Genomic DNA, 24,720 nt, shown 5'->3' with positions numbered 1-24,720 from the left:
CAGTTCCTTCTTTGTGAAAATCTCTCCCCGTGGCCTTCCCATCTTCCTGACTACAGGGCCTCCCCAGGATCCACCCTTGATCGCAGGAGTTCGCTTTTTAAATAAACTCACCATACACTTGCGAAATATCCCATAAGTCTTCATGCCCTGAAGGTTCTGTTGCATGTAAAGTTGCCTAATTTCCTTGAAACAGAACTTGGGCCCCACTGGAGTCAAACCTAAATCCTGCCAAGAGTCGGTGTGTAAAAACATCTTTTTTAAAGACTCCAGAATTTCTGATGCTTTGAAAAATAAAGAAGAAATAATGACTGTATTTGTTCTGAATGAAATCCATCACAGGGTTTTAAGCCTCCGCTGGTGCTGGAGCTCTTAAGCAACCTTGAGAAATCCTTATCTCAAGATTTCCTAGTTCCTGTAAGCTTCTCAGATTGCATCATGATGAGGCTTGAAGGCTTTACAGGGAAGAGAGACTGAAAGATCCCACCCGTGGGCAGAGGTGGGGCAGCACACGGCAGTCTTCAGAGTCCAACGTGGGGTGAGTTACGAAACCCCAGAATGCCCCCTTGAAATCTAGACTGTTGAGTCAGTGGGGGCGGGGGGCTGAAAAATTACCAGGAGACAGAGTAACAGGAGGAGAGTAAAGCACGTTTTATTCACATCCATCTGAGTACGTTCAGACGCAGAGGCCCCCTGGGCAGCTGGCTACAGGGGGAAGGGGGCAGAAAGGGCTCCTACCAGGAGACACGGGGGCCTTCAGGGGAATACCTGGGAGGCGTGGCAGCTGGTATGATGTTTCCCTGGGCAGTTTCCCATCCCCTTGTGAGGAGTCAGCCTCCTCCCCCCATGAGAGAAGGAAGTGCAGTCTTTAACCCTGTAACCAGATAAAAGAAGCTCCAAAAAGGCTTCCTGCTCCATCAGCTGGATCTCAGGCATCTTGGTCTACAGTAACCTTCCCATCCCTCGGTGGGGCCTGGTGGGTTTCGTCAGACCCCACGGAGATCTCGCTTAGAGTCTGAGCAGAAGGCTCTCTCTGCAGGCACGCCTGGTCCAGACTCCCTGACGCGTGCCGAGGGAGCTCCCTGGGCCTCCAGAGATGGGAAGGCCGGAGTCTCAGCGTTTCCCGGAGGAAACAGGCCCAGGCGCCCACAGTTTGTCGCACGCTTTACTTCTCATTTCTAAGGCCTACAGATACATACTCGCCAGGGACTGGACATCTGTGTCCCTCGGCCCATATTCCCGTGTTGAAATCCTCACCCCACAGTGATGACGTTAGGAGGCGGGACATTTGGGAGGTGATTGTATCGTAAGGGTGGAACCCTCATGAATGCGATCAGTTCAGTTCAGTTCAGTCACTCAGTCGTGTCCGACTCTTTGCGACCCCATGAACCGCAGCACGCCAGGCCTCCCTGTCCATCACCAACTCCCGGAGTCCACCCAGACTCATGTCCATGGAGTCGGTGATGCCATCCAACCATCTCATCCTCTGTCGTCCCCCTCTCCTCCTGCCCTCAATCTTTCCCAGCATCAGGGTCTTTTCAAATGAGTCAGCTCTTCATATCAGGTGGCCAGTGCATTGGAGTTTCAGCTTCAGCATCAGTCCTTCCAATGAACACCCAGGACTGACCTCCTTTAGGATGGACTGGTTGGATCTCCTTGCAGTCCAAGGGACTCTCAAGAGTCTTCTCCAACACCACAGTTCAAAAGCATCAATTCTTCGGCGCTCAGCTTTCTTTATAGTCCAACTCTCACATCCATGCATGACTGCTGGAAAAACCATAGCCTTGACTAGACAGACCTTTGTTGGCAAAGTAATGTCTCTGCTTTTTAATATGCTCTCTAGGTTGGTCATAACTTTCCTTCCAAGGAGTAAGCGTCTTTTAATTTCATGTCTGCAATCACCAACTGTAGTGATTTTGGAGCCCAGAAAAATAAAGTCAGCCACTGTTTCCACTGTTTCCCCATCTACTTGCCATGAAGTGATGGGGCCGGATGCCGTGATCTTGCGAGCAGCACGTTATGAAAGGGACCGGGCCCCCCAGAGCTCTCAGCCCCGTCCCCCACTGAGGACACAGCCCTGAAGCTGCCTGCACCTTCCTCTCGACCTTCCAGCCCCCAGAACTGGGAGACACAGGTTTCTGTTGCTTACAAGCCACGCAGTCTGTAGTATTCTGTTATAGCCGCCTAAACGGACTAAGGTAATACTTGCTTTATTCTACCCACGGGAAATAAATGAGCTTTCCTTTCCCCGCTTACTTACTGCAGTCTGGGGCTGCGACGGGAACAGACGGGAATCTGAAAACAGTGCCTCCCTGCCGTGTGACCCGCCAGAGCCAGCACGGGCCATGCTGCTGGCTGTCACCCATCCTTAAAGAAGGCACCGGGCCACTCAGACTCCACCTTGAGACATTCATCGTTTATGAGCAGTGACTCGTCTGCAGTGTGGCTCTCAAGCATTGTCAGATACTAGCTGATCATATTTTGGGTCCTAGTTACCTCTTTCCCGTGTCTCTTGTTTGACTTAATTCTCTATTTCTCTGGCCCTAACTGACCATGGGTAACTGTATATTACAGGACAGAACCAGAAAACTTCTTCCCAGGCATTAATCATTTAGAACCATATCTGAGAACCAGCAAGGAGCGATGCTCAGGTCTGCATTCCAACTGTCTTTTATTCTTTAGAAAAACAAGTTCTTTTTATTGCCTCATTGGACAAACGTTTCTATAAAAGATCCAGTTTTAATGATTAAGGAACTAATTCTTCAAGCTACTTGAGTAAATATTAACATGGATCTCAAATAATTTAGAGGAACTGTGATGAACTATTTATAACTTGAAGTTAATTTTTAAAAATTGTTTACCACTGACTGAGTCTTAGGTTTTAAGAAGCAAGCAATTGATATAGAGGGGTTCTACTTGTTTCTGTTGTTCTATTTGCGCTTTTCTGTATTTTTCACGTCTTCTACAATGAATGCATATTACTTTTGAGAAGGGAAAAAAAAGCAGATCTAAAATTAAGTTTGAACCTGGGGAAAAAATGGGATGGACTTTTATTGGAAGGACCAAATGAAAAGCTTAAGATGCACTGTTTCCTTTTCATTGCAACTATATCTCCTCTCACCATTCAGAGTATTTAGGGCTTTGGGATGGAGGAAGAGTGTGGTTGGTGAAGTTGTGTTTAAGCTGCAGTATTTCAGTCCAAACATCCTGAAGTGTTACTGTCAGTGGGACTTTGTCCAGCACTTATGTGACAGACAAATCTTAACAACTGCTGTTTGATGAGTGAAAATATTCCAAATGTAGGTTGCACAGGAAGTAGCATTTTGTAAAAGCCCTGCCGATGATTCTAACGTGGGGCGATGTTTAGAACCCCCAAGACCAGCCCAAGCTCCGCAAATACTGTGACTTCCAAGGCAGGTTCTTGCGCCCCCTACTGGCGACGGGGGTAGTACTCTCCTAATCCAGAGTCAAGGAAGGGGTGAGCCCTCAGGATTCCTGAGGACCCTACTGGGGTCCACCTGAGCGCGAGGGTTTGAGGGACGTCCAGGGGGAGAAGGATGGCCGTCTGCTGTCTTCCTCACATAAGCCCTTGTCAGCTTGCTGTTCCCTGGGAGTCCGTGGGGATTCTGAAGTTCACTGAGCTGATGTCACCCAGGGTGAGACTCTCAGCTCGACAAGGCTTTCCCCGGGGTGGGTGTCTGTGGGGTGTGCTCGGGGCCACCTCTGGGCCTGAGTTCATGATGCCCTGCGGACCTGCCACGGCCATCGACGCTGGACGTTCAGAGCCCGTCGGGGCAGGCCCAGTGGACCCAGGACAGGGTCCCACCCTACCCAAAGCCAGGTCAGGGTCTGCAGCTAAGTTGCTGCTTTGGTTGAATTGTGTCTCTCCGAAAGAAACGCGGAAGCCCTAGCTCCCCAGACCTCCAACGGTGACCTGGCTTGGAGACAGGGTGGTACTCGACGTGACTGTTAACAGTTAAGATGAGGTCTTTCTGGAGAACAGGGGAGGGGCTGACCCTGGACGAGGAGTGTGCTTGTTAAAGGGGAGAATCCAGTCCCCAAGACACGGAGATGAGGAGCCACGTGATGCCAGAGGCGGGGGCTGGAGGGATACCATCTCAGGTCAGGGGTGCTGGCGACCCCCGAAGCCAGAGACGCCGGGAGGGCCCTCTGCGTGGACTCCCTGCAGACGCCTTGATCTCAGATGTCCCCACTCCAGGGACGGGGGGACAGACTTCAGCTGTTTCAAGGGCAGCCTTGTGATACTTTGTTTCAGCAGCTGGAGGAAAGCGGGCAAGGCCACACAGAGGTGGCCCCCACTCCGACTGCCTCCTCTGGGCTGGGCCCGGCTTCCCGTTAGACAGACTCTGGGTCTCCTCGGGCAGGGTCAGCCCAGGAGCGCAGCCCCCGAGGGCCTGGGGACCAAGAGGCTCCTTTCAGGAGTGACTCTATCATTCCTCTTCTGTTTGCAATAAAAACTCTTTAATACGTGATAGTGATTTACAACACCGGTGATCATTCATGAAGGAGTCTTTTGGGCCTAGAAAAGAGAACAACAGCCTCAAAGGCCCCTTGCTGAATCATCTAACTTCGGAGAAAACAAAGCATAACTTTAGTTCCACCCTGACGCTCCAGGCCGGTTGCATCTATCTGGGACTTATCACCCCCTGTCCAGAAACCTTCCACCCCCTACACCTGCCCAGAAGACTTATCACCCCCTGCCCAACTACAAATGTCATCTCAACAAAAGAATACTCAAAATATCCCGCCTGATTGACGTTTCCCTTATCGCCTCCACAAACCTCCCTATAAGTATGAAGCCTCCCTGATCCCTCTCGGCGCTCAGCCTGGTCGTCATGCCGACTGTCGCCCCTCCTTGCCTGAATAAAGGTAACCTACTTCTGTGGAGGTCGTCTTTCCTTTTCTGCCTCGCCCGAACTATACCCTACAATTTAAAATGCTAGGAAGCAAAAATTTAAAAACACTTCAGATTGCATTATCCACAAATAAGCAGCATTAGTTAATTTACTAGAAGCCATTGGAACGCTCTCCCGGAGAGTCCCTGACCGCACCCACAGAAACCTAACAGTGAGTTTCAGAGGCGCCGTGGTGCGTGAACAGAGAGCACCGTCTGTGAGGGAGCACCCCCGGCCTTCACACTCTGCTTGCAGGTCGTTTCTAAGCCTCCACGCTCCCAAGCGCGGTTGGATGAACACCAACAAGGCTTGTTTCCTCTGGAATCTGTGGGAATCTGTCCTCAAGGAAAATTCCCAGAAGTGGGACTGCCCCATCGCCATTGTTTTTTCTTTTGTGAAGAAGGAAACCGCAGGCCTGCGATGGAATCGGTTGTCTTGGGCCCATGGCAGCAGACCAAGACTTAATACCTAACCGAAGGACATGTCTGACTTCCCCGGAATGTGATCTTGCATCAGCCACCCTGGCATTTCCTGCTGGCCACTAGGGGTAATATATATATATTTTTTTTAGGGGTAATCTTGACTCCTAGACCCCTTCCATCTCTGGGAGGAGTGAGACCTTGCCTCCAACAATGCATTCTTTGCTCAAAATCCCCTCCCTCCACCCGCCTCCACCTTTTAAACCCTTTCCTTTCCCGCAGATCCTTGGAGCTACTCTTCTCCTTGCGAGGTGGGATGCGGTCCAATTCATTGTAGCTGAGCAGGACCTCCCGGGGCCTTCCCAGGACAGGGACGGGCCTCCCCCACATCCTCTGCTTTAGGTCCTCTCTGAAGTACCTGTTGGATAGACGATAGTACTTGATGCACATTTCCTGAGTTTTGCAGACGTGACACCCTCTACCCCCAACAAAGGGAAGATGTCAAGTCAGTGATGACCAGGAGCTCACAGCCCCAGGCTTCCTGGTGCCTAAGGACTGAGAATGTTGACTCCTGAGACTCCACCCTGTTACCTCATCACCTGCCAATCAATCAGAGAACCCTGTACAAGCTGATCACATACACTGCAACCCCAATCCTCACCTGACTTTTTAAAACACTTTGCCTGGGACATCCCTGCTGGTCCAACGGCTAAGACTCCATGCTCCTGCTCCAGGGGGCCCAGATTTGATTCCTGCTGGGGAACTAGATCCCACATTCCACAACTAGGACCTGGCATAGCCAAATAAATAAATAAAAATTTAAAAATTTTATTTGCTGAAACCCTGGGGGAGCTTGGGGCTTTTTAGAACATGAGCCACACATCTCCTTGCCTGGCCCCACAATAGTCCTAAATGCTGATAGAGCCACGGTAGAAAACAGCATGGAGATTCCTTAAAAAACTAAACATAGAACTAGCATATGACCCAGTAATCCCACTACTGAGCATATACCCTGAGAAAACTGTAATTCAAAAAAAAAGAAAAACGCAAGTACCCTCAAGTTTACTGGAGCACTGTTTACAATAATGAGGACGTGGAAGCAACCGAGATGCCCATCGACCGACAAACGGGTAAAAAAGACGTGGTACGTATACACAGTAGAGCGCATGCTACGTCGATTCAGTCGTATCCGACTCTGCGACCCCACGGACTGTACCCGCCAGGCTCCTCTGTCCGTGGGGTTCTCCAGCCAAGAAGGCTGGAGTGGGTTGCCGTGCCCTCCTCCAGGGGATCTTCCCCATCCAGGGGTCGAATCCGAGTCGCTCATGTCTCCTGCACTGACAGGAAGGTTCTTTACCTCCAGCACCACCTGAGAAGCCCACAGTGAATTATTACTGAGCCAGAAAAAGGAACAAAACTGAGTCTGTTGCAGTGCTGTGGGTGAACCTACAGCTTGTCATGCAGAGTGAAGTAAGTCAGAAAGAAAAACACAAATATCGCCTTTTAATGCTTATATACAGAATCTAGAAAAACGATGCTGATGGACCTACTTACAGGGCAGGAGTAGAGGCCAGATGCAGAGAGCAGACTCGGGAGGGAGAGCTAGGGCAGAACTGTCTTTTTGAAAAGTCATTTACTGATTTCAGTTTTTTTTTTTTTTGTCTATACCTCTCGGCATGTATGATCTTAGTTTCCTGACCAGGGATCTCACCTGCTCCCCCTGCAGTGGAAACACAAAGGCTTAACCACTGGACCACCAGGGAAGTCTCCCAGAGCTGTCTTTATAAGGATGTGTCAGGCCTGTCTCCCCATGTGCTAAAACTAGAAGCAGAAGCCTGTTTGCAAACACCAACATATTATCAGTAGGGCAGCATTCATCACACGTCCTTACCACCAGCGATAAAAGAAGTGTTCACATATTGAGATACAGGGAAGTCATTCTGGCTGGTACCTGATTTAACCTGAATTTGGTGCTAACTAAAGTAGCCTGTTTATGGCCTCTCAAACACACATTGCACATCTGCTTTAATTGTTCAAGAAAAGGGCACATTGGCCAGAAGTGAAGAAGGTCCGTGTTAAAAATAATGCCTCCTGTCCTGGGACTCCAGCACTGGTCCTCCTTTGATGTGCAGACTCCCTCCCGAGGTGCGAGGGCAGGCTGATCTTCTGTGTACGTGCTAATCTGTGCGCGTGTGTGTTTCCTCGAAATAAATCCCTGACTGGCTTAATGTTCCTTGTTCTGACAAGATATAAAACTACTGGAAACCCTGCTTCTCTGGAGCAGCTTCTCAGAGTCACCCGGGAAGCGGGCTTCCCAGCCAGTCTTCAGTGTGGCTCCGATAAAGCCCTTTTCCATTCGTATTGTAGACCGTTTACTGATTATATCAGTCGACACCCACCAGCCTGTGGCTGACGGCAGCACTCTGCCCTCACCTCGGCCTGCCTGATTGCTCCCCAATCTCCCTCCAGAGTCCCTCCAGCACTGGAGACAGGCTGTTCAGACAGCAAGCAGAACACTTTCCCTTTGAATGCTATCTGTCAGCTGCACAAAAGCAGAGTCAGGGACTTCCTTCCCTGGCGGTCCAGTGATTAGGACTCCATGCTTCCAAGGGAAGGGGCTCAGGTTTGATCCCTGATCGGCGAACTAGGATCTCACATGCTGTGTGGCAGGGCCAAAAAAAGAGAAACAGACAAAACGAGTGAAGTCAGCAAAAAGAAAGAAAAGTCCGCCCATAACACCGACCCACCAGCGCAACACCTAAGACCTTCTTTTTCTCACGGATTAACATAGAGTTCACCGTTCGGCTGAGGAAGGGAGTCTTAGGAAGGCTGGAGCTGTAAGTTAGCCAGAGTGGGGAGGGTAGATCACACTCAGATGCCGCCCTGCCTCCGCTGGGTGTCTGGGTCTTACTCCCCTCTACAGGAGCACGGTGTCACACTCCCCATCCCCTGCAAGAAAAAAAAAACATAGGTATGTTTAAGTTCTAGCTGTCAGCACCTCCGAAGTTAGGAGCCCAGTGTGAGAAGCCTGGTCAGGCACCGAGCGTGTCTTAATTTCCACAGAAGCAAAACTGCACATCCCTCTCACTCTACTGATCACAGGGACATCAGATGCATTCCTCTGGCCTTTTAAGACAGACAGTGTGGTCTCTGCTTTTCTCTAGAGTATTTATTGGTGATCTAAGCTGACATAAAATGCTACATCCTTATTATTCATCTTTCCTAATTGCTCCTCACATCTCCTAGATGGAGGGTGATAAAACTTCAATGCTCAGATTTTTACTTAGTGACTCATGTGGCCTATAGAATAAGCAAATGATTTCCCTCCACAAACTTGGGCTGCATCGTTTTTTCTCTACCTATTAAGTTGGTTGACTATGCCAACCATTGTTTTAAATTTAATAGTACCATATTCCCTAAGCATGATAAATGCAGCCTGGCTTCTCTCTCTCTCTTTTCTTTAACTTGCCCCTGAGTCAGCTACAAGAAATGACTCTGACCCATAAAATCGTTATGCTCACAAAGCAAACAGAAGGTCTAATCCTCTCCTTAAGATTCTTCACTAGGTCACCCTGCTTCCTGGATTGGACTCAAATTCCTGGATCTCATGTTCAAGGCCACCTGCCAGTTTGCCAACATCTGCTTCAGGCTATTTCTTCAAGACACAATGTAAGTGTGAATGTCAGACATCGACTCTTAACAAGGCCTGCAGATGTAACTTCTGCCAAGAAGAAAAGATTTCGCAGAAACAATGGTGACTCAAGACTCTAGAAAGGTGTATGTTCCTCTCACTGCCAAGATAAAATTTCATAATTGACTCCTGAGTTCATTTCTTACTTACCTCCAGCAGAAGTTCTACTTGAATGACGTCTGAAGGATCAGACATAAATACAGAACTGTCTGGTAAAGATGGTTAGGTTTAGGCCAATTTGTAGAACTGCTTACAGAAATGATGATCATCCAAAATTACTCACCTTGAGGACATTTCATTCTAGAGACAGTTGAGGGTACTCCAGGTAAACATGGAGCAACTGAAAAAACGAACATCCCAGGATGAAATGTGACCTGGAGCGATGGGTATAGCACACGATACAGCACAAGCTGAAATTTCTCCTGCTCAAAGTTGACGTGTGTGCGTGCCCTCAGGCATGTCCAGCTCTTTGCGGAACCAGGCTCCTCTGTCCATGGAATTTCCCAGGCAAGAATACTGGAGCAGGTTGCCATCTCCCCCTCCAGGGGTTCTCTCCAACCAAGGGATTGAGCCCAAGACTCTTGAATTTCTTGCACAGACAGGCAGATTCTTTACCACTAGCGCCACCTGGGAAGCCCAAAGCTAACCTAAATATTTTTCAATTGTTTAGGCCCTTAATATACTAGAGCTGTACCGCCCTGCACGGCAGATCGCATGTGCCTATCTAAATTTAAGTTAATTCAAATGCAGAATTCAGTCCCTCTGTGGCACTGGCCACGTGCCACGGACTCCATAGACACAGAGGGCTCATGGCTACTGGAGTAAAAGCACAGATAGAGAACATTTCCATCACAGAAAGGTCAAGTGGACAACACTGTTGAAGCCTCCATTCCCAGGTATATTGCAAATGATTGCCACCCTCCAGCAGGCCACTTTGGCATAAAGATCCTTCTGAGCTGAAGCCAATTAGGAAACAGCAGACACCAGAGAAGCTCTCTGCCCTCCACCTGGCAGCCACGGCGAGGGGCTCGCCCTCTGTCCCACCCGGAAGGGAAGGACAAGCTGTATCTCTGGAGACGGTGACAGAGCCAGGGTGTGTCTGATAGACTAGACCTCACCGAGGAGCCCATGGCCCCAGCAGTGGCCCCAGGTACCACCTTTCCCCAGCGCTCCAGTTCTGAAAGCCCAAAGCTTTTCCTTTGTCGCGTCACGTGTCCACAGCTTATCACCTTTTGTTAAAACGGCATATACACACCCCCTTCGCCGTCCCGCTCCTAATCATACTGCTTCTTTGGGTCTTTTTTTTCTATGAAGGTCTCCTTTCAAGGGAGAAAAATTAAAATATTAACAACAAGTAGAATTTGTCTTTCCTCCTGTTAATCTGTCTTTTTCCAGTTTAATTCTCAGCCTCGTACCCTAATGGGCAGAGGAAAGGCTTTCTTGCCTCCGTTACACAATTTGCCAAGAATAACTGAGAAACATAGCCTAATTTAGCAGAGAGGCTGAACCTTTGAGGTTGATGGAGCTTGTTGTCTTAGGTACAGAGGATATGTCCAATCAGGTGACACCACCCTTCCAGGGGGTTTCTGTAATTTTATTCTGGATAAGAACTTCAATTGAAAAAAAGATGTAGGGGAGGTATTTGAATATTATTCGGCACTTGCTCCATTTAAATCCTAGATTATTGACAAAACCCAACCACATTTCTGTTCCTCTTACAGGACTTTAAAACAATAAGTCACAAACTAAATCAAAGATAAAATATAAACAGAATGTATTACTAGATTAAGCATGTATATTTCAAGAACTGACAGAAATATTAGAGGCTAGCTAATCTAATTTCAATTTTTGGTGATGAAAACTCTGACTCAGAAAGTTCAGACACCTCTCCCAAATTCTCCAAGCCACTGTGCAGGAATTAGACATCTTATATCCAGACTCAACGCAGCTTGTATTTTTTCTTTATGTTGTGATTATAGAAGAGGAATCATATTTTTATTTTATATATATATATTATACAATTAAATAAAATTATATATAAAACTTTATATTTATTATTATATTTTTGTCAGAAACATGGGCCTTCTCAAGTCTTTGAGATTAGAGCTATTGAGAAAAGCCTGTCACTTCATTTACTGGTGGCTGATACATAAGTGTGCAAACGTGCACACACACAACTAGATGTTTTATTTCCTCTCAGCCTAACTTCCTGATTAGGGATGAATAAGGTGAATTCCATGATCTCAGATTCAGCTCAGTGTGACTATTTGGTAAATGCAGGGAGAAAGGATGGAGAAATATGCTCCTGGATTTTATGTAGCAGAAAGTGAGACACACGCAGCGTCCTCGGCAAATGTGACAAACGTGAGCAGGCTTTCATCATTGGAGTTCTTAGTAATGATTCTGGTCCCTGATCTCATCAAACTGACCAATGAGAAGAGGTTGCAGTGAAACTACAGAAGTTCATCCTCACCCTCCAACTGATGCAGCAATAGCTGAAGTAGACGATCAGTCATAGCCAAGCCGATCAATAACAGAATCTAAGTTTTCACTGATTACTTTATTCGTGTTTTTAAGAAAGCTGCTGAGGGACTTCCCTGGTGGCCCAGTGGCTAAGACTCCACGCTCCCAGCGTAGAGGGCTGGGATTTGACCCCTGGTCAGGGAACTAGATCCCACATGCACCAACTAAGATCAGTTCGGTTCAGTCGCTCAGTCGCGTCCAACTCTTTGCGACCCCATGGACTGCACCACTCCAGGCTTCTCTGTCCATCACCAACTCCTGGAGCTTGCTCAAACTTATGTCCATCCAGTCCGCGATGCCATCCAACCATCTCATCCTCTGTCGTCCCCTTCTCCTCCCGCTTTCAATCTTTCCCAGCATCAGGGTCTTTTCAAATGAGTCAGCTCTTCGCATCAGGTTTCAGCTTTAGCATCAGTCCTTCCAATGAATATTCAAGACTGATCTCCTTTAGGATGGACTGGTTGGATATCCTTGCAGTCCAAAGGACTCTCAAGAGTCTTCTCCATACCACAGTTCAGAAGCATCAATTCTTTGGCACTCAGCTTTCTTTAGGGTCCAACTCTCACATCCATACATGACTACGAGGAAAACCAAAGCTTTGACTAGACGCACCTTTATTGGCTAAGATCTGGCGCTGCCAAATAAATAAAATAAAATACTTCTTTAAAACCAAAAACAAAAAAACAGTCCCCAGGGACCGGCGGAGGCCAGCCAGAGGGTGGAGCGGGCCGGGATCAGGAACCCCGGGGAGTCGGGAGCCCGCTTCCGGCTAGAGCGCGGGCTGCGCAGCCCGTAAGTCCGCAGAGAGCTGGACGCCTGCGGCCGCGCGGGGGCGACTGGGAGCCCGGAAGTCCGCCGTGGGCTGCGGGCCCCGAGGCGGCGCGGGGACTGCCGGGAGCCCGGAAGTCCGCGGATGGCGGTGGGTCCCGGCTGCCGGGCGGTCTGGGGCTGCCGGCCAGGTAAGCGCGCTCCCGGCCTCCCGGGGCATGGCCGTCCGGGCAGGGGCCGCGGTCGCCGGCGCTGCCGTGGTGGCGGTGCTCTCGGCCGCGTTGGCGCTCTACGGGCCGCCGCTGGATGCAGGTACTCGTCCGCGGGTCCGGGCGGGGGGCGCCGCCGTGGGGGCCCCTGGGCGTGTGGAGGGGGGCCGCCGAGTGACCCCGAGGGCCCGGCCTCGGCTGCTGAAGAGGAGGGCGGAGGAGCAGGGTGAACCGGACGAGCGCGTCCTCGGTGTTCGGGGTGTTTGTTCCTCACGAGTCTGAGGAGAGGGTCTTCAGGGCGTCGGTTGGCCTGCGCCTCCCTTGTCACGACGGCGTGGGGAGCCTGCTGCCCTCCACCGTGGCAGAGGGGGGCTCTGAGCCAGGCTCCCCCCTAAAGGGGCTGGACCGGGGAGACGCACGCTGGCCGTGCCCCTCGTCAGCGGGTACCCCGGGGCAGAGCCGTGGGGGGGCTGTGCACCCCAGTTGCCTCAGCTGCTGCGCTCCCTCAGGCACGCCAGCCCAGGCCCAACCCCCTCACCACGATTTTTTTGTTGTTGGTCGCTGTTTGTCTAAAATCCATACTGCCATGGTCTAGCAAGATTTCTCTTTGAGTCTTCTTGAGGTTTCATCATTAGGCCGACCTGCTGAACATTTTACCAGAGAAAGAAACAGAATCGCAGGTCACTGACTTCCCCTCAGGCCATAGGGCATCTCCAGGTTAATTTGAAGATTGTTGTCAGGGGTTCCACATTAGCCACAGTTCACATGGAATTGCTGAGATTGCACAGTTGTGAGTGGCAAGTAATTCTAGAAAACAGCCCAGAGTAAAGAAATCTATTTAACTCTCCTCAGCCACATTCGTTGAACACAGACAAAAACCAGACAGGTTTGACCTGTTCCTCCAGATTCAGAATTGTGTGAAGACAAATTGCTTAATGGGGTAAATTTCAAGTTGCCTCTCCTCAAGGCCTTTTTATCCTTAGGTTTGTGGTGTGTATGTTTCAGTATTTCTGTGGGAAAGTCCAAATGGTGTATATTAGAGAGCTAGCTGAAACTTGCTTTTCTGTGGAGTGTAGGGAAATTTTATTGATCTTCCTATGGCTCTTTCAGGAACACGTATTCATCTCAGCTGAATGTTACGGATGAGCAACGTGGGTTGTGCTTTGCATTCAAACAGTTGCAGTTAACTAAAACTACTGTACTTCTCAACAGTGATATGCTTTTTTTTTTCAGCAGTGGTTTTTTTTTTTACCCATCACAGATTGCTTTCAGAAGGCACATGAGAAGGATTTGACTTGTCTTTTGGTTGGTGGTGTGATTGATTTTTTAAAAAAATTAAAATTTTTTTTCTGCCTGAAAGTGACAGCATTTTGGTGAAACCGTGTGTTCTGCTCAGGCTTATCCATTCATAACCATGGCGTCTTTGCAGGTCTGTCTCTGAGTCTGTTTCCTCGTCTAAAAGAAGGATAAGCTGGCTTCTGGTGAAGAGTGAACCACTCTTGCCTTTAATTCATCAGACATTTACTGAGTGGCTTATTTTGTGCCAGACTCTGTCCAAGGTGGTTGCGGGTGGAGTCCAGCCCTTAAGTCACAGGTGGGAACCCTACCTACAGCATTCTGCAGAGGTAGAGGGGTAGTCTTAGGGGTGTTTTGTGTGTAGCTAGGTGCTTAGATTAAAGCAATGGTAACTGATAAACCCAGAACATTGTAAGGAACCCAGAGTAATCCTCGGGTGACTGCTAAGTTTGGGCTCAGCGACCAGTCTTTAGAAAGCAGCTGTGTTTACTGTTCCGGGGTGTTTGGAGGGGCGGCCATTCTCTGATGGGCTCTCATTGGCCAGTCATGTTGAAACAGGTGCCTGGAGAGCACCTTGACCGCACAGACGGCCGTCAGTGGTCCGCAGGGCCGCCCCTAAATTCTCCTGTAACAGCTCAGGTTCCTGTCCTGCAGCTGGCCGCGGCGCCCACACAGGTGTGTCTCACCGCCACTGTGCACGGTGGGAAGGCAGCACGTGGCTGGGAACTCGGGGTGCAGACGGGACTGGTGGGGGGAGGGTGAGAGCTGATTGTTGGCCCAGCACCTCGGTGGCCTGTCAGGCTGGGCTGGAATCGAGGGTCAGTGGCTAGGCTGACAGTTGAGCAAGCCTTCTTGTGCCTTTTCATGGCCACAGGTTTACAGTGGTTCTATTTGGAGTTTTAATCCTGTGTTGACTTGAAAGAAAGTGGGAAGGTGTTTGATTGGATGGTAATTAATATTCTTTTTACATCTTGGGTCTAAGCATCTGATGTATCAACTAAGGAAGCATTTACATCTACTCACTAAAGAATATTACTTGAATAATTTTGTTGAATGAAAAGTAGAACAGTATGAGCAATATTAAGATAAAGCTGTTTTACCATATGGAGCTGAGTCAGCTTCTGGTCTTCACTTGAACTTATGACCCGCATGTAGTTTTTCTCCACTGCTGAGATAATGGGAAGATAAAAACATTGGATGCCTTTTTTTGTGAAAGTGTTGTTCGCATCAGCAAAGATCCTGTAATTCTAAAGAAAATGCGTGCTTTATCTGTTCATACATTGGGCTCTACAGAACATAGAATTTCTCTCACAGTTGAGATGTTTTAAACAACATGGCAAAACATACAGCACAGGAAGTTTTTCAAGAAAAGACCGATTAAAATTAGCTGTTTATAGACAGTTCAGGGATCAGACTATTTTAAAATGCCACCTTGGGGACTTACCTGGCTGTCCCGTGGTTAAGATTCCATGCTTCCACTGTGGGGGGGCCCAGGTTTGATCTCAGGTCAGGGAACTAAGATCCTGTGTGCTTTATGGCATGGCCAGAGAAGTGAAAAACCACTTTGAGCCCAGTGTAAGATGTGTTCTTCATTTAGAATGCCATTTCCAGGTTGATTAGATACTTGATTAGTAACTAACTGAGCATGGGAGCCAAGACTAGAAAACTAAATTGGGAAGGACATGAACCTGTCTGGCTTGAATAGACAGTGGAAAGTAACAAAGAGGGAGACGAGACCTAATAAGCTTACAGGAAGATTGTGGTGAAATTTGTGTAGCTCAGTAAATAATAGTGCATTTAGGAAAGCTTTCTGAAGGGTTAAGTAGACTTCCAAGACTTCTGATACATTTCAAAGTAAATCTGGTACTTAACCATATCTGTTAAGTGTTGTGTTACTATTTCTAAACCTCATTTTCTTATGGAAATGAAATGAACTACTGAATAAAAGTCTGCAGCATTCAAGTTAAGTCAGCTTTGGGAAGTATTTTGATTAGTGTCTCTGTTTTTTATATATATTGATAGCTGTTTACCTTTCTGAACATTTTCCTGTTTTTCAGTGTTAAAAAGAGCATTTTCGCTGCATAAAGCACACTCAGTAAAGGACATGGAAAATACCTTACAGCTGGTGAGAAACGTGGTACCTTCTCTAACCACCAAGAAGCACAAAGGGCAGGATGGAAGGATCGGCGTGGTGGGAGGCTGCCGGGAGTAAGTGATGCATCATCCACCCGTCCGTCTGTCTGTTGGTCAGGAATCATTTCCAAGTTTCGGCTGATACTATGACAGTATTTTTCCATGAGGAACATTTGCTTGAACAGCAGAGAAAGCAGGGGGCCCTGACTGGGCGAGGTGACCGTGGCCTCCACTCACCGTGCTCTCAGGGCCTGGGTCCTGCCCCTGGGGTACTGTCCAGTCCCGGGGCTCTGGCCTTGAGCACACTCCCTCTCTGCAGAGGCCTTTGGCGAACTTCTCCCTGGCTTCTCAGACCTCCGGAGTTTTTGTTTTTTGGTTTTCCCCCAACACGCATCGCCACCCGTCCTCCTTGCCAACAGAACCCCGGTCCTGTTCAGTTGGTGTTGCATTTTCTCTTTCTTGTACCTGTGGGCATTTCCGGTAAATCCAGTGCTTTCTGTGTCTGTATTAGTCTAGAGAGAAGTGTCAGCTTTATAATATTAAGTCGTCTCATCAAGTGTATATCTCTGCTATACTTTAATAGGTTTAAAAATTTTCCCTGTAGAGTTACCATGTGTTTTTTATAAGGTTAATTCCTAGAAAGTTTATGATTTTTACTGATATTGTAGATGCTATTATATTTTGCAATTAATTATTCCTGGAATTGAAAGAAGTTTTTTTCAGTTGATGGAAATCTTGCTGAACTAGTATGTACTAGGAGATAATTTTTCTATTGAGGTCTGGATAATGCTTGCCTCATTCTACTTTTGACTAAATATTTCCTTAGGTACACTGGAGCCCCCTATTTTGCAGCAATCTCAGCTCTCAAAGTGGTATGTTTGCTTATAGCTTCTTTGTTAGAGTTTTTTTAGTGCAAGTGTCAGATCATTTAAATATGACTGCAGCAGATGTTTTCTGATAGAAATCTTGCTAACGTTTCAGGTAACCTTGGGTGAGAGACACCTTTTAATCTACCCTGACCTTTTGTGTAGCCACAGGGTAACTCAGATGGGGACTCATTTTTCTCTTAAAGTTTTATTAGAAGTGCCCCTTGCCACGGTGATCCCGGGCTGCCTTTTCAGGCCTCACACAAGCGGTGGACACCTTTTCACCGTGGCCACTGCCCAGGCATTTTGATCTCGCGCATCCCGAGGACCTGGTGGCCTGGGGATCTTAAGGTGGACCCTGCAGCCCACAGACCTCATGGGGACGCCGTCTGGCTGCTGGTGGCCTGCCCCTTGTTCGGCCGCTCAGTCCTGTCCCGCTCTTTACGACCCCTGGACTGCAGCCCACCAGGCTCCTCTTGCGTGGCAGCAGTGTCCGCCTTTCACTCCAGGCCTTTCCCAGGCTCTGCCGCTGGCCAGGGCCTTCTCAGCCGCCTCCTGGCGAGGTCGAACTGCGGCGGTGGGCGCTCCTGTGGACCATGCTGGGGTCGGGGCGGTTGTAGCCGGGCCGCGCGCTCTGGGCGTCTGTCAGGCGAGTTCCGCCTGAGCCACCTGCTGTGCCCCTCCCCAGGGCGCGGACCTGTCCCACGTGTTCTGCACCCAGGAGGCCGCGCCCGTGATCAAGTCCTACAGCCCGGAGCTGATCGTGCACCCCGTTCTGTGAGTGGGGTGGGGCCATGGGCGTCCCTGGACGGGGACGCGGGTGCGCGTCAGGCAGGCGTGATTGTTCGTGGGCTGGTGGTGGGCAGTGGCACAGGGCATGGTGTCCAGTGAGGCCGGCGGACATGGGGTGGGTGGGGAAAGGGTGTAGGAGCTCACACTGGAGGCACTCAGCGCGGGTGCTCAGGCCGGGCCAGGCGACCGCAGAGGCTCCAGGCCGCGCGGTGCAGGTCATGAGCGTCATCGTAAGGGCTTTGGCTTTGACTTACATGAGACAGGGGAGCCCACAGTTTCTTCAAGTGCCCGCAGAGGCTCTGTGGAGCCTGAGGCTTTTAAAGGCTCGTCAGGCCACTGTGTTGAGAATAAGCCCTTGGGGCCCAGGAGTGGCAGGGGTCCCACTGGGAGGCTCTTGTCGGGTCCTGGGGGCACCCTGTGGAGGAGAAGGGCCGGGTGGATGGTGTTTAAAGCGGGAGGCAGGGTGTGTGTGGGTGGGAGGGCCTGGTGTGCAGGCAGCAGGGAGCAGACGGGTGGGGGGTATGGGCGTGGAGGAGGCCAGAAGGGTGTCCTGGGACAGGAAAAGGACCCTGGGGGACATCTGCCAGACGTCTGTAGTGTCATCAATAAAGGAAACGAACATGTGAAAATAAGCCATTGGTGCGTCTCCTCCTTGTTCAGAGACAGCCCTGACGCTGTCCGCGACGTGGAGCAGTGGCTACCCCGACTGCACGCCCTGGTGGTGGGGCCCGGCCTCGGCAGAGATGACACTCTTCTGGAGAACGTCAAGGTAGCCTTGGGCTCTCCCAGGAGACCACTCTGATCGCGGGAAGTCTGAAGTGTTTCCTGTGACACTCCTGGTGGAGGAGTTGGGGTTAGGGGACAGAGGAGGAAGGGGAATGAGGAGAGACGCATGTAGAATAAGACCGCGCTGGGTGGGTCCCCTCTGGGGCGCAGGCCCTCCTGCTGTGGCCTGGGCGGTACTGCGGGTCCCATTCTGGGCTGAGCAGCGTTCACGGTGGCTCTGCTCGGGTCAGGCTCGTGGTGCCCCGCCGCCAGGGCTGCCGGCAGCCTGCTCGGCTTGTGGTCTGGCACTCCCGTGAGGGCGGCGTGCCCCCAGTCACAGAGAGCCACGTCTGCAGAGCGTCCTGCAGGGGCCCAGTCGGCACGGGACTCAGAACAGCTGGTACCGGGGGCGCCCCTGTCACCCTGACCCAGGGGACGTGATGATTGCAAAATGTTGCAGTCGTGATGGCTGCAAACTGTACGCTTTAAATGAATGAATTGAATGGCATGTAAAAATCTCAGTAAAATTCAAAAAAAGCAATTTCCTTGCTACATGACCACCTCAGGGATGTAATTTAGTTTCTCTGGGATTCAGTTTCCTGCTTTTCTTTTCAGCAATTTTAGCAAGATTTTTACATGGCATACAATTCATTCATTTAAAGTGCACAGTTGCATGGCTTTTAGGGTATTCACAGAGTTTGCAGCCATCACCACAGTCAGTTTTAGGACAATTGCATGAGGCCAGAAAAGAGCCTTATTCACTGTTAATGGTTAGTCACTCCTTTCAAAACACATGAAATGTGACTTACGAGAAGTGCGTAAAAACAGAAGAGCCGGGTGCTTCTTGAGACGTCAGATTTCTGACCCCGAATCCCGAGGGTCCGTAACTGTTAGGATTTGGAAATGCCAGCCTGGAGTCGGCCTCCATGGACTGGCGTGGGGCCCAGCAGTGGCGGTGGTTCCATGGCTCGTGTGTTCAGGGTCCCGTGCCGGCCCTACAGAGGGGCTTTTCTGATTGTGTTTTGCACTTGCTTTATGATTTCCTGTGTGTGTGTTGATGGCCTGGTGTGGAATCCGTCAGAACTGCTGTTTCTTTCAGCTTTCCTCAGGTGACGGGCTCAGTGCTCAGCTGCCTTCCTTTCTTGCAGGGCATTCTAGAAGCGTCCAAGGCCAGGGGCGTCCCCGTGGTCATCGATGCGGTGAGTGTGGCCCCTGCCCTGCCCCCTCTTCACCACGGCCCCTGCGGCCGCCCGAGTGACCTGAGTCCTCGTCTGCAGGATGGGCTCTGGCTCATCGCCCAGCAGCCGGCACTCATCCAGGGCTACCGGAAGGCAGTCCTCACCCCCAACCACGTGGAGTTCGGCAGACTGTCCGAGGCTGTGGTGAGTCAGCCAGCCACCTAGGCGGGTGACTGCGTGCACTCCAGGGCATCCTCCGGTCAGCGTCCTTGATGGGGTGAAAGCTGGGTGGTGGGCTCTGGAGTCAGCCCGGCCTCTGGGCCCCCCAGGCAATCGCTTCGTCCCTGCCCTGCATCCCCTCCTCTAACAGGTGGGGTGGGATGGGGTCCACGTCACAGGGTTTGTGAGGACGAGATCAAACCGCACGGCTGACCCCACAGCACGGGGTTAGGTGCTGCCGCCTGCACGCTGCTGAGAACCTGAGGGTCGGTCAGCACGGTTCCTCCACACGTGCGGCTCCACCTCCGTGGATTCAGCCAGCCTGAATTAAGACAGCCCACATGTAAGGACTGTGCCATTCACACCGAAATTGTTGACGGGTCAGCTGCGTCTGTCCATCCAGCGTCCTTACGTGTTCATGCCCATGCATGTTGCTCTTCATCCTTCTGCGCTGCGTCACTCGGGCAAACCTGCAGACTCCCTGCCGTGGGCCAGGGGCCTGACTCTGCTGGGACAGGTCGGGGCGGGCGCCCTGCGGTGTTTCTGCCCTGAGCGCCGTGTTGGTGTCTGCCTGGAGTGCGGATGGCCTGGGCCTCAGGGCCGAGCTCGGTCAGCAGGTGCCGGGCAGGCCTCCAGACGAGTTGGGACCTGGGCAGACGGGCTCTTTGTGTCCAATGAGGACGTGTCTGTGCTCCTGTCTAGCTGGGGGCACCTCTGGATGGCGGGGACCGTCATGGAGCTGTGCTGAGACTCAGCCAGGCCCTGGGCAACGTCACCGTGGTGCAGAAGGGGGAGCAGGACGTGATCTCTGACGGCGAGCAGGGTGAGTGGCCGCAGGCCTCACACCGCGTGTCGGCCGGCTGGTACGGCCACGCTGGGCACCAGCCCCAGGAGGACCGCTTGTCCCTGACCGCAGGGAGCCTGCCTGTCCTGTTCCTCGGTCTTCTGCACGGGGAGGTGGCCGCAGTGGGGCATGCCGGCCCGGGCTGACCGCGGCGAGGCGGCTGACGCTCCGTCCCTGCTGTGTGTGGTGGCCCAGGGTGGGCCGCGCCCTCACTGCAGACATGCGCGGGTGCTGAGTGTCTCCCTGCTGCTCATTCAGTCTCACAGCGGCGCCCGGAAAGTGGGGACCCCGAGGAGCGGCCGGGGGTGCGGGAGCCCCCAGGCACCAAGTGCAGCCTTGGGGGCCGCTGGCAGCCTGCGTCCTGCCCGGGGCTCTGGGCGTGAGGCCTCTGCTCCCTGCAGAGTCCTCCCGGCCCCGGCGCCCCGCAGACTCCTCCCGCCGCCCCAGTCCCCCAGTGGCATCGCACTCACACTACACACACGCACTCACACACCACACACATGCACCTGCACACCCACGCACTCACACCACACACATACCACACACACACCACACCACACACACACTCACACACACTGCACACACACCACACGCACACACACACCACACGCACACTCACACTGCACACACACCGCACACACGCACTCACACACTACACACACGCCACACACATGCACGTGCACACCCACGTACTCACACACACTCACACACTCACACTACACACATACCACACACACACCACACACTCACACACACACTCACACTGCACACACACCACACGCATGCACGTGCACACCCATGTACACACACGCAGTCACACACTACACACACACCACACACACGCACTCACACACACACTACACACACGTGCACATGTGCACTCACCGCACACTCACACGCAGTCACACAGTCCATACATATGCACTCACCACACACAGGCACGTGCGCACACACACGCTGCACAGGAGATGCAGCGAGCATTCTCCGAGGGACCCTGAGGCTGTGGGTTCTTCAGATGCTAGAAGGTGCTCTGAACCCTGACACAGTCAGAGTCACGATGGCTTCAGACAAAAAGAAATGGAAACTTCTCACAGTGCAGACAAGTCCCAGCTGGGGCGCCAGCAGCTCTGAGTCTCCGGGTGGACGAGGTGCCCTGGGGGTGGGCGAGCTTGTCCCCTCAGACCCCGGGTGCTGGTTGGGGGGCGGCCTCTTGCCGTGCTCGCCTGGAGAGGCGGCCGTGTGGGGACGGCGGGGAGAAGGAGTGGAGGGTGCCCCCAGCGCGTCCTCTTCTCCGCAGTGCTTGTGTGCAGCCAGGAGGGCAGCGGCCGCAGGTGCGGGGGGCAAGGGGACCTCCTGTCGGGCTCCCTGGGCGTCCTGGCGCACTGGGCCCTCCGCGCGGGCCCTGAGAAGACTGGCGGGTAAGTCCCATCTCATCCCTCCCGTTTGAGCGGCTCGTACGTGTAGTAAGCAGACTATAATGCTCCTGGTGAAACGCTGGTGTCACAGGGAGGGCTCCCAGGGCTGGCCAGGTTGATCCCTGACACTGGTCTGGCTGCAGGAAGCGGCCCTGTCCCCCTGGCTGGACGGCCTCCGGGCCCCGATGGTTCTCCCTGCTCCCCTCCCTGCTGGAGGGGGGACGCTGCCCGGGCTCTGCAGCACCTGCCCTCAGAACAGCTCTCATGGCGGGGGACACGGAGGTCCGGGGAGCTCCTGTTGGCAGATGAGTCTCCACGAGGCGGCCGGGCTGAGCTGGGGGGCCCTCCCCGGATGGTGTAGAGGGAGCTGGGACACCCCCACCCCTTGGGACCTAGACCTCTGCTCTCTGCACCCATCTTGGCCACAGTGATGGTGCCAGCCTGCAGGGTCACCGCACACCCGTGGGGTGTGTGCAGACAGCGTGCTGGCAGGCCCAGTGACACGGCGAGCAGGCGTCCTGGGGGGTCTCAGTGATGTGATGAGCAGGTGTCCCGGGGGTCTCAGTGACATAGTGAGCAGGTATCCCGGAGAGTGTCAGCGACATGGCGAGCAGGTGTCCCGGGGGGTCTCAGTGACAGAGCGAGCAGGTGTCCCCGGGGTCTCAGTGACGTAGTGAGGTGTCCCCAACCTCAGCATCCTCCAGGTCCTAGAACACAGCGGGCGCTGACGCTGGCCAGGTGCTGTGTGTGGTCACCTGGGGCAACGGCCGTGTCGACCCTTCCCACACGCACGTCTGTTTCTGATGCTCGTCCATCGGAATCATCCATATCCCGGTTGCCGGTTGTGTTCACTGTAGGGAGGCTATCTCAGAGGCCCTTAGACTTGAGCTTGCCAGTGTGGGTCCCGGGGCGGCAGGCGGGACCCACGGGGTGCGGGGCCGCCCCTGAGACCTCTCCCCATAGGCCCAGCCCGCTGCTCGTGGCCGCCTTCGGCGCCTGCGCCCTCACCCGGCAGTGCAGCCAGCAGGCCTTCCAGAAGCACGGACGCGCCACCACCACCTCCGACATGGTCGCCGAGGTCGGGCCCGCCTTCCACAGGCTCTTCGAGGCCTGAGCCGGAGCCGCTGGAGGCCGGGTGCCGTCCACCCAGGTCCCCCGAGAGGTCTGCGCTCTGCAGGTTGACACAACGCCAGTTTGGAGCATAGCGCTTTCTGCCGAAACTGATAGGGAACGGTGTTGGTGAACTTTCCTCAGCCTCTGCAGCGTCAGAAAAGAACACAGAGAATCGCGTGACGAGACAGTCTGACGGCGGCTCAGCCGGGCTGTGGGCTCCGCTGCTGCCTGGAGTGGACCCCGCGTCTGAGCGTCGTGTTCCTGCGAGAAGGGCCCTCGCTACTGGGCCCCTCGGGGGGTCCCGTCTCTCGTTCCCAAGTGTCTGTCAATCATGTTTTCTTTTTAAGTTGAGGTCCCACAGAGGCTGTGGTGTTCATTCTGTAGCTCATTTTTACGTTTTAAACGCTAATTAGGTTGGACACATCTGGGCAGAAATATTCAGCATCAGTTGGTTAGGCTGAAGTGTTCCGGAAAAGTCAGCGATCTTTCAGCACTGGAGATGCTTCGTGCAGGCCGGCTCTGGGACACCTCACTTTCACGTGTCTGTGCAAAGGCGTGTGTGGTGACGGGCCCCCCTGGGGAGGGGCGCCCAGGGCTCCCAGGTCAGGTCCCAGGTGGGGCCCAAGCTGCCCTCCACCTGCTGGTGGGCAGGACAGCGGGGCCTCTGCCTCGGGGCGGGGTGGGGGGTGGTGCTCTCAGGAACCTTCTGGAGAGTCTCTGCACTGAGTTTTCTTGCCGGCTTCGGGTCAGCCTGTGTGGCCGGTGCTCAGTGGCCCATCTCGTTTCTCCGGGGGGTCAGTCACTGCGCGTGCCCTTGAGTGCACCAGCCACACGCTTTGTGGGGGGCAGGCCTGATCTGTGTCCGCTGTCCTCAGCGATCCCCGCTCTGTGGTTGCACAAAAGATCCCGCTTTCTTTGAACAGCTTGGACTTAAGATTTTTTTAAAGTTGTGGATCACTTACATCTAATCGTAGAAAAGCTTCACTACTGTCACAGACCTTTCTTCCTTTGGGGAATTACACCTAACATGGTCGTTATTAAAAGGCAGACGTGGTTGATTTCACTGGAGAGTTGTGTATTTTTTTCTCAAACAGCCAGAATTCACCTTCAGTTTGGTCCTCAGCGAGGACGTTCTTAGACACGAGGGGGATGGATACACAGATGCCCAACCAGCTGACGGTACAGTTCACGAGTGCCTGTCACACTGCTAAAGTGAAGTGATCAGCCTGGAATACAGCAGCTTCTCTCCGTGGAAGACATAAGGCAGCAGTCACAGGAACCACGGCGTCTGAGTCCCTCTGCTTGATGGGGCAGCTGGGCGATGCTCCTGGCTCCTCTGCAGCCCCGGGTGTTCACCAGCTCCAGGCAGGACACCCCCCCCGAGGAGAGCAGCACCCGGGGCAGGTCAGGCTGGGCCGTCAGCCAATCCCCCCCGCCCAGGACTGAGCACCTGTCTCCATCAGGGGCCGGCCGCCTGCCCTCGGGGTTTTCACTGCTCCTCAGGGTCCCTCCTGTAGAACGAGGGCCCCTGCCTGTCGGGGCAGCAAGGTCGGTGAAGTTGTTAACGTGACTGCCA

At 52.5% G+C, this 24,720-nt stretch overlaps 1 protein-coding gene and 2 long non-coding RNA genes across 5 annotated transcripts; 1 reads left to right on the top strand and 2 right to left on the bottom strand.

Annotated features, from left to right (window-relative positions):
- Positions 1 to 8,231: 8,231 nt before the first annotated feature.
- Positions 8,232 to 11,538, bottom strand: LOC122447586. Its single transcript, XR_006271296.1, has 3 exons — positions 11,497 to 11,538; positions 9,307 to 9,363; positions 8,232 to 8,281 (listed from the first exon to the last, which is right to left on the bottom strand). It is a non-coding gene; the product is annotated as an uncharacterized LOC122447586 (long non-coding RNA).
- Positions 11,539 to 12,360: 822 nt separating this feature from the next.
- On the top strand, positions 12,361 to 24,207 carry NAXD (NAD(P)HX dehydratase). 3 transcript variants are annotated; one of them, XM_043477499.1, is made up of 10 exons: positions 12,361 to 12,505; positions 15,877 to 16,027; positions 16,779 to 16,824; positions 17,507 to 17,595; positions 18,271 to 18,379; positions 19,524 to 19,574; positions 19,653 to 19,757; positions 20,475 to 20,595; positions 21,914 to 22,034; positions 22,995 to 24,207. In XM_043477499.1, the coding sequence occupies exons 1-10, from the start codon at positions 12,460 to 12,462 to the stop codon at positions 23,143 to 23,145; spliced, it is 990 nt and encodes a 329-aa protein (XP_043333434.1). In that variant the 5' UTR covers positions 12,361 to 12,459; the 3' UTR covers positions 23,146 to 24,207. The 3 variants fall into 3 exon arrangements, with proteins under 3 accessions (XP_043333434.1, XP_043333433.1, XP_043333435.1); XM_043477498.1 differs by having other exon boundaries at positions 12,430 to 12,626; XM_043477500.1 differs by lacking the exon at positions 12,361 to 12,505 and adding an exon at positions 13,983 to 14,117.
- LOC122447113 lies at positions 17,011 to 21,188 on the bottom strand. The gene is made up of 2 exons (XR_006271135.1): positions 19,185 to 21,188; positions 17,011 to 18,446 (listed from the first exon to the last, which is right to left on the bottom strand). It is a non-coding gene; the product is annotated as an uncharacterized LOC122447113 (long non-coding RNA).
- Positions 24,208 to 24,720: the final 513 nt, after the last annotated feature.

The sequence above is a fragment of the Cervus canadensis genome, chromosome 9 (genome assembly GCF_019320065.1).
Source record: "Cervus canadensis isolate Bull #8, Minnesota chromosome 9, ASM1932006v1, whole genome shotgun sequence".
Lineage (NCBI taxonomy): Eukaryota > Metazoa > Chordata > Mammalia > Artiodactyla > Cervidae > Cervus > Cervus canadensis.
This window is presented reverse-complemented; position numbering and strand designations above follow the sequence as displayed.

Coding starts and splice junctions, on each gene's coding strand:
- NAXD (XM_043477498.1), top strand. CDS start 12,533: ATGGCCGTCCGGGCAGGGGCCGCGGTCGCCGGCGCTGCCGTGGTGGCG. Junction 16,028..16,778: donor GTGGTGGGAGGCTGCCGGGA/GTAAGTGATGCA, acceptor ATATTTCCTTAG/GTACACTGGAGCCCCCTATT. Junction 18,380..19,523: donor CTCTTCTGGAGAACGTCAAG/GTAGCCTTGGGC, acceptor CCTTTCTTGCAG/GGCATTCTAGAAGCGTCCAA.